Below are 9,121 nucleotides of genomic sequence, written 5' to 3' on the forward strand. Positions count from 1 at the left end.
AGCTCAATTTATTTAGTTTAACAGAAAGAGGTGTTATTGTTAAGGGGTGATGGGACCAATGTCTGTAAGTACCTACATGAGGAACAAACATTTAACAATGGTTTCTTCAGTCTAGCAGAGACATTTATAGCATGATCCAATGGCTGGAAGATGAATCTAGAGACATTCAGAAAGGATGTGGTGTTTTTTTAAGAATGAGGGTAATTAACCATGGAAAGAATTTATCAAGGGCTGTGGTTGATTCTCCACTGACAACTGTTAAATCAAGGCAGGAGGTTGTTCCAATAGTTCTCCTCTAGGAGTTATTTCAGGGGAGGTCTCTGGCCCATGCTCCACAGGCAGTCAGACTAGGTGATCACAGTGGTTCCTTCTGCTCTTGGAATCTTCCCAGTGGTGTTAATAACATTGCCCTACAGCACGGGGTGTTGTACTGATAAATATGTCAAAGATCAAGAGGTCCTCAGATGCTACAATAATCTGGGCCATAGATAAGTGCCTCTCCTACCCCCCAGCCCCATTCTCCCCCAGTGACCTCCTTGCAGGGGTCTGCAATGCTTCATGGATGCTGCATTCCACACTCCTCATTTTCCCCTTAGACCCCACCTTCCTCTTCCTCCCCTTCTCCTGAGGCCCTTCCCCCTGTTCCTTCTCTTCACCTCAAGCATGGTCCCCAGCTGGGTCGGAGCTGGATTGTGGTAAGAACTGACCAGGGAGCCCAGGCCATTGTTGAGAGCCCCAGATTCTCCACCTTCGATTGTGGTGTGTCCTGGTAGGTGGGTGTGACGATGCGGTTCTGGCGGGACCCAACTGTGAGTGCCAATTCAGGACCAACTGCTCAAACAGGGCAGTTATAGCTGTAGGCTGGGGTTTTTCCACATCTAAGGCAAACCAAACTAGCCAGACAAAAATGACTTTGGTTTCACCCCACTGGCTAACCACAAGTCACACAAGCAATTTTCTTAGACACTCCAGTCTTCCAATATCATCACCAGGGCCACTCGTCCTGGGGATGAATGGTTATGAAAATGAACACCCCAATAAAAGAAAAAGGTTCTCTCGATCCCAAAGGACCAAGCCCCAGACCCAGGTCAATATACACATCGGATCTTACCCAGAAATCACGCTGTTGCCAATCCTTTAGACTCTAAAATCTAAAGGTTTATTCATAAAAGGAAAAAGATAGAGATGAGAGCTAGAATTGGTTAAATGGAATCAATTACATACAGTAATGGCAAAGTTCTTAGTTCAGGTTTGTAGCAGTGATGGAGTAAATTGCAGTTTCAAATCAAGTCTCTGGAGAACATCCCCCGCTGGGATGGGTCATCAGTCCTTTGTCTAGAGCTTCAGTTTGTAGCAAAGTCCCTCCAGAGGTAAGAAGCAGGATTGAAGACAAGATGGAGATGAGGCATCAGCCTTATATAGGCTTTTCCAGGTGTAAGAACACTTCTTTGTTGTTACTGTGGAAAATTACAGCAAAATGGAGTTTGCAGTCACATGGGCCAGTTTCTGCACACCCTGCTGAGTCACAAGGCGTATCTGCCTCCTCTCAATGGGTCAATTGTGTAGCTGATGGTCCTTAATGGGCCATCAAGCAGGCTAAGCAGAGCTAACACCCACTTGTCTGGGATCTCTCCCAGTAACACAGCACAAGTTTGAAATATAGACAGTATACAGCCAATATTCTTAACTTCAACTACAAAATGATACAGACATACAGACAGCATAATCATAATCAGTGAGCCATACCCTGGTCATAGACACCTTACATGACCCCCTTTACATAAGATCTGGTGCCACTATAGCACCTTGGTTGCAAACCATGTTCTATATGGTCCCAGTTTATATCAATAATGTCACAGTGGGAAAATGGGCTAGGGGCTGTTCTTGGGTCCCCTGACCCTCCTGCCCAGGGAAGGTGGAATATCAGGGCTGTCTGGCCAGCTCTTAACACAGCAAGGCTCCAGCTTCCAGCCTGGGCAGGGTCGGGGATATGGGGGAAGTGGAGGAGCAGAGGGTGGTGCCTCAGGGGATAAAATGGCCTCCCAGAGCTCCTGTATTAATCATGTTTCTGACATGACTCAGTCACAAGAACCTTTCTGAGGGCGTCGGGGAAGGATGTGTGTCCGTGGTCCTTGAATAGCCTCTGACCAAACATGGTGATACGCTCATGGATCATCCAGTGCCCAGACTGCTCAGGAAGGGCCAGGACTGCAATTGCAAAAGAGCTTTGATCATGGCTCTGCAGCTTTTTTCATGGCATGTAGATTTTTAACCAGAGCCAAGAAAGTGACAGGCCAGGTCTAATGGGAAACAATAGCCACATCCATTCTCTTTATTAACGGCATCAACAGGAATTCTAAAGTCTGAGCAGCCAAGGATACGGCTTTTTATGGGTCAACATCCCACCAGTCCCCTGTCTCTCCAGAAACACAAGAACTTTGTTCATCTCACTGCCTCCCTTGGTCTCCTTCCCCCATTACACTGTCCTCCCTCACCAGCGGGTCAGGACATCCATCTCCCATTGTGCCAGGGCTTAGACCTCATCTGAACCTCTCTACAAAGTGGACATAAGTAGCTCGTATTATCTCAGATGTAACGGTCCAGGATGGGATAGGTGGCTGTGGTCCATGTTTTTTGTCACTTAAGTCACCAGTGCCATAGCCAGGTGATGAACTGACCTGTCACTTGAAGAACACCCTGATTATCTTCACATGAAGGTGTTTGCTTTTCACGCTGTACACGATTGGATTCATCAGAGGCGGGACCAGCAGGTATACATATCCCAGGAAAATCTGAAGCGAGTGAGAAGAGCTATTCCCGAATCTGTGTTTCACAGGCAAGCCAAGCACTGGTGTGTGGAAAAGGAAGACAGCACAGAGGTGGACCACACAGGTGTTCAGGACCCTGAGGGACTCCATGTGGGATGTGATGCTCAGCACTGTTCTGAGGATCATCACATAAGACAAGCAAATAAGCAGCGAGTCTAACCCCACTGTTAAAAGTGCAATGGACAAGATATAGGTGCTGTTGACTGTGATATCTGAACAAGCTAAGTTCATGACCTCTCGGTTCACACAGTAGGAATGGGAAAGGACATTAGCTCGACAGTATTGGAACCGTTTCAGGAGAAAGGGGAGTGGGAATATTAAGGCCACTGCCCTTAGCGCACACACCAGTCCCATCTTGACTATTTTTGGGAGGGTTAAGATGGACGCATATCTTAAAGGATTGCAGATAGCGACAAAGCGGTCAAAGGCCATCAACAAGAGCACAGATGACTGAATGTATGAAAGTGAGTTGATGAAAAACAGCTGAGCAAAACAGGCATCGAGGCTGATCTCCCTTGATTTAAACAAGAATATGCCCAGTATCGTTGGCATGGTGGTTACCGATAAGCCAAGGTCTGTGACTGCCAACATGGAAAGAAAAATGTACATGGGCTCTTGGAGGCTTGGATCTGTTTTTATAATGAACAGAATGACTGAATTTCCTACTATCGAAATAACATATATTAAGTAGAAAGGGATAGAGATCCAGAGATGAATGTCTTCCATCCCAGGTATTCTGGTGAGAAGTAACTCTGCAGAGTTGGATTTGGTGTCATTGACAGCTGACATAATGTATTGGGCAGGTCCCAGGAGTTTTCGACTTTCCTTCCTGAAGGAAAAAAGAACAGGAAACTAGATTAAATTTAACAAGACATCTTTCTGCTCTTAGTGCATGTCTAGAGACTCTCAGGATCTCAAGGAAAATCATCAAAAACATAATCTTGGATTTACACCACTGATGGGAAGATAGGCACTGCCAGACTGGATAAGACCTGTATTCCATCTAGCCCAATAGCTAGTTTCCGATGCTGGAGAGAAAGATGGAAGAAGCCCTTCAATAGACAGCTATGAGATAACCTGCTTCCAGGGAAAATTTTCTCCTGACACCCAGCACCTACACATATTTTGTGGTGTAATTAAGGAAAGTTTAGAGCCCTTCCTATACTTTATTAAAAACAATCCTCACTGCTATAAATATATTTTCTGGCAACCCATATAAACACCCAGTTCGTCTACACCAGCGACACCATCACAGATCCCAACCTGATCAGCCACACCATCACCGGTTCATTCACCTGCACGTCCACCAATGTAATATACACCATCATGTGCCAGCAATGCCCCTCTGCTATGTACATCTGCCAAACTGGACAATTCTTGTGTAAAAGGATAAATGGGCACAAGTCAGATAATAGGAATGGCAACATACAAAAACCTGTCGGAGAACTTTCAATCTCCCTGGCCACACAATAGCAGATTTAAAGGTAGTCATCTTGCAGCAAAAAAACTTCAGGACCAGACTCCAAAGAGAAACTGCTGAGCTTCAGTTCATCTGCAAATTTGACACCATCAACTCATTATTAAACAAAGACTGTGAATGTCTAGCCAACAACAAAAGCAGTTTCTCCTCCCGTGGTGTTCATACCTCAGCTGCTAGAAGAGGACCTCATCCTCCCTGATTGAACTAACCTCGTTATTTCCAAATTGATTCTTGCCTGCATATATATACCTGCCCCCTGGAAATTTCCACTACATACATCCAAGGAAGTGAGTATTCACCCACAAAAGTTCATGCTCCAATACGTCTGTTAGTCTATAAGGAGCCACAGGACTCTTTGTCTCCTTTCACAGGTCCAGACTTACACGGTGACCCTTCTGATATTATGCCTACACTAGTATAAAGTCTTGTGTCATTGCAAGGTTTTTTTTAGAAGAGTTAAAGGAATTAAGTTACCAATTCAAAGCTAATAAATGCCCCCCCATAACACAAAGTCACATAATGTTGTACTAGGAAAGGGAAATGTCTTTACAGGTACTCAGCAACATTAAAAAAACTCCTCAGAGGGAAATCAGCTTGCAACACCAGGTAGCTGACGGAATTGTTCTGCCTCTGCACCTCAGCTCTATGCTGAAACACAGCCAAGTGTTCTCTCTTAACTTTTCTTGTACAGGGATTGCAGAGTGATTTTGTTCATGACCCTGAATGTGAGTGTAAGAAACAGCTGCTCCTCAGTTTCCTAATGACAGTATCATACAACTGTTCACTGAACAAAGAATTAATAGCATAAAATCACTGCTGACAGTATGTGGAGTATTTCTGAAAAACGTTCTAAAGCAAAAGCCATTAAGCAGTAAAGTTACCACTGCTCCTTCCTGTAGAGATTCCAACAACTCTGCTGCTGGTTTTTGACATACATGCATGTCACGAAACTTTGACTTTTTAATATTTATATTACAATGAAAAGTTTTGGCATAACATTTACACATTTGTACTTTGACACACACATGTAAATCCACTCGTTCCCCTTTTTTCGTCTTTCAGAGATGATTTCTAAGGTTAGAGTGGGACGTAAAATGTAGCATCTGTCATCTGGATTTCTTTAGAACCTGAAAGATCCCAGTATCTCAGCCCTCAGTCAGTGGCTTGTCAGCAAACAAAAGTCTAGTAGCTCCTCTGTCCCTGGGTTAATAGCTGACTGGTTCTCCTCAGGTTCTGTTCTGTCAGTCAGTAGCCTGTACCTGGAGTGGTGACAGGCATTAGGATCAGTATATAAACTCTACATTCCCTGAGCTCTCACTCTCTAGTACACAGTAACCCCAGCACCTGTTACTCTGGCACGATGAGTTTTTTCAGGAAGTAGTTTTCAAAGTCAAATGCAGGAGTATTCATGGGAATGGAACTTCATTTCCTATATGAAAGTCAGCCAGTCAATCTCGCTCCCCCTCCACCTCTTCCCTGTATTAATAAAATCCGCAGCACCCAGGAGTGGCGCTGTGACTGACACGGAGCTGAGGTGCCATAATGAATGTGTGTGATAACCCCAGTTCTGGGGATGTTTGCTGTACGGTTATATTGAGTTAACTCTTGGGATGTTTATGTTTTGGCTACATTAGGTGAAACCAGTATGGCTCTTCCTATTTTAATAGCAGGCTGCTGGAAAACAAGCAGGAAGGGAAGTAATAGCTCAAGGAAAGCCATCGCTCAGGATGCACTTAAGGGAGGTTGAGAGACCACACTGGAGCTACAAGCAGGGAATTCCCTGTTCCTGGGCTCCAGCCATGTTACACAGCTTGTTTTGCCAGCGCTGGGAGTCTGTCCAGAGCTGGGCAGCTGTTGCTGAGGCACTTTTCAGTCTGACACGCGCATGCACCTCTGGGGAAGGCTCAAGGCCCTTGGCCTGCCTGGGTCCCTGTCAGATTGGGAGGGCTTGGGGTCAGAGATGTGTACAGACTGTTGTTTGAAAACCCTCTTATTCTCCCATGTTACACGTTCTTCCTGCTGTTTGATTAAACATTATTTTGGCTCAAGAAGGCTGGTCACTTGTCTCAACACATGCTCACTGGCACCTGCAGGGCAATCACAGTGCAGTAGCCCAGGGCCCAGTCTGAGGGTGGGAGCATCACAGGATTCCACCCATGAGAGGGAAGGCTACGAGGCCTGACATGTGGCACTGAGAGACCAGAGAGGGGACAGAGATGCCGATAGCCCTGAAACTCTGAGGGGTATCTACAGGGCAGAAACGCTGGAGCCCTCAGCTAGTCAGGAAAGAGAAACATGCCCTATCAGACCTGTTACCACAGTGCAGCTGTGAATTCCTGTGTTCACAACCAAGACAGAGAACCAAGCCCTTGAAAATGAATTTTCTGATTAAATTTCCAGGAGCAACTAAACATGAGATGACTTGGGAACTAACCTCTGATATTCCGTGGGGTCTCCTCTCACTCAGCCCCTGGCAGGATCGGCCTAGAGCACACAGCACCTCTAGAAATGGGACCCACTGAGAAATCCTGACTCAGTTAATAGGGGTTTTAACACTCCGAGCTCGCTCTGAATGTCAGATTTGTGTGTAGCTTGAATATCCCAACGTGGAGAACAGGTAGATGTAGGGGAGGGGTTCCCAAACCACCTGGTGTTCCTTGCCCTGCAGCACCATCGCTGAGTCATCCTGACAGCCCACATCAGTCCCTTCTTGCACTACAGAACATCTGCAAATGGAAACAGCTTGCAGTCTTTCCCCTTCACTTTACATTTTAAAGAGACCAAAACCTGCCAGTGTACCCAAATCCTGCCAGAAGAGGAGCCGCTGACACCAGAGGTCTTCACACTGAAGGACAAGAGGTTACATGGGCAGCAGGCAGTACCTATTCAGACAGAAAAACAACTGTCTATATGAAGCATGTCTGCACATTTCCTTGGGGGCCACTGGGCCATCAGGGAACCTCTGCAGATTAGCGTTCTTTGTTCCAGCTTTAACCCTGATCAGAGCCAAAGGCAAACTGCAGGAGACCAAATCACAGGGGACGTGTGGTGATGCTACATAACTGGACTGCAGTGCCAGCCCTGCGGCAGTCTCTATTCCTGGAATCCAGGCTTGTCATTTCTGTTCGTGCGGTTCTGATTAATCACATGGCTACCTCGGGGGTGGTTGAATGTTAGTGATGATGCTTTCAAAACTGTGATCTTGCTGATATAAAATGAAATAGAATAATAATGATAATAATATAGGACCAGATATCTCCCTGGCAGTGCCCTGTCCTGCACTACAAGCCCAGGGTGCAGGCCAGGGAAGGGAGAGTCCACAAGGCTCCATATAAGGAAATTTCCCTCGGATCAGTCTGGGGGGGAGGTCTTTTTCCTTCTTCATGAAGAATGAAAAGAGGGATCCAGAGATCACCAAAGTTATGCACAGGTCTCAGAGATCCACTGGTAGCTCGGCCCACCCACCCACAATCTCTGAGCCTCCACAACTGCTCTAGGATGCTCCCCGTCTTCCTGCTAGCACAGGTTCATCAGAGATGTGCTACCAGGGCCTGTTACAGTAGCCACTGCCTGCAGGATCTGCTGAAGGGGCCTTGTACAGGGTGGGAGTGGGGATGCACAGAGATGGGAAGGCTGTCTGTCTGTGTAATGGCTTTCTCTTGCTGCGACAGTCTGAGGCCTGGTTCTTCGGCTAAGCAGCAGAGGCAGCCATAAGCTGGGAAGTATATCGTCACGTCCTCACATTCCAATCTAGTCACATTGAAATAAGATGCTGTTGGGCTATTAGGAATGCAGTCCTGCTCTGATCTTCCTATCACCACCAGAGAAAGGGTAGAGCCTAGAAGATATAAAAGGAAACTTAGTTTAATAGCATCCTGTCTGGCAAGAACTCACTTATCAATAGACACAGCTGGAAAACCCTTATGTTTATATAGATGTAGTTGCAAAATCCTCACTTCTGTATTGTTTTGTATGTTTATTTGCATGGTCTCTGTCTGGTTCTGTGATTGATTCTGTCTGCTGTATAATTAATTTTGTTGGGTGTAAACCAATTAAGGTGGTGGGATATAATTGGTTAAATAACCATGTTACAATATGTTAGGATTGGTTAGTTAAATTTCAGTAAAATGATTGGTTAAGGTACAGCTAAGGAGAACTCAGGTTTTACTATATAGTCTGCAGTCAGTCAGGAAGGGGGGTGGGAATTGGGATCATGTTTTGCTAAAGGGGAAATGGGAACAAGGGATGGGAACAGAAACAAGGAGACAGGCAAGGCTCTGTGGTGTCAGAGCTGGGAAGGGGGATACTAAGAAACTGGAATCATGCTTGCTGGAAGTTCAACCCAATAAACATTGAATTGTTTGCGCCTTGGAACTTCAGGTATTGTTGCTCTCTGTTCATACGAGAAGGACCAGGGAAGTGAGAGGGTGAAGGAATAAGCCCCCTAACAAATACCCCAGCCCTAGACTGGGCAGGAGATTTTGACCTTCCCATTCCCACAGTGCAGTCAGAGACTCAGTCAGTGCAACTTTCATTTAAGTAACAGGGAAGCGGCTAAAAAAGGGACTGTCTCTGCCAAAATGGAACATATGGTCACCCTACTCTTGATATCTGCTAGGGTGGCTACACCAGCTCTATTTAAAAGGGATCCCCTGGAAAAGGCTTGTCTGAAGAAGCCCATCACCCAAAGAAACAATTTAAGAACAGAAGAATGGCCATATTGATTCAGATCTATGGTCCATCTAGCCCAATGTCCTGTGTTCTGACTGTGGTCAGTGCAGATGCTTCAGAGGGAATTATCAGAAAAGCACAA

The 9,121-nt window shown here is 45.8% G+C and overlaps 1 protein-coding gene across 1 annotated transcript; it reads right to left on the reverse strand.

Moving 5' to 3' along the window:
- Nucleotides 1-2,681: 2,681 nt before the first annotated feature.
- On the reverse strand, nucleotides 2,682-3,617 carry LOC127058865 (olfactory receptor 51G2-like). The gene has a single exon (XM_050969317.1). It carries the CDS (start codon nucleotides 3,615-3,617, stop codon nucleotides 2,682-2,684), a length of 936 nt encoding a protein of 311 aa, XP_050825274.1.
- Between the last annotated feature and the right edge of the window lie 5,504 nt (nucleotides 3,618-9,121).

This window comes from Gopherus flavomarginatus, chromosome 1, assembly GCF_025201925.1.
Source record: "Gopherus flavomarginatus isolate rGopFla2 chromosome 1, rGopFla2.mat.asm, whole genome shotgun sequence".
NCBI classification, from domain to species: Eukaryota; Metazoa; Chordata; order Testudines; family Testudinidae; genus Gopherus; species Gopherus flavomarginatus.

Bases quoted from the DNA above. Each gene is read 5' to 3' on its own strand.
- LOC127058865 (XM_050969317.1), bottom strand. From the start codon at position 3,617: ATGTCAGCTGTCAATGACACCAAATCCAACTCTGCAGAGTTACTTCTC.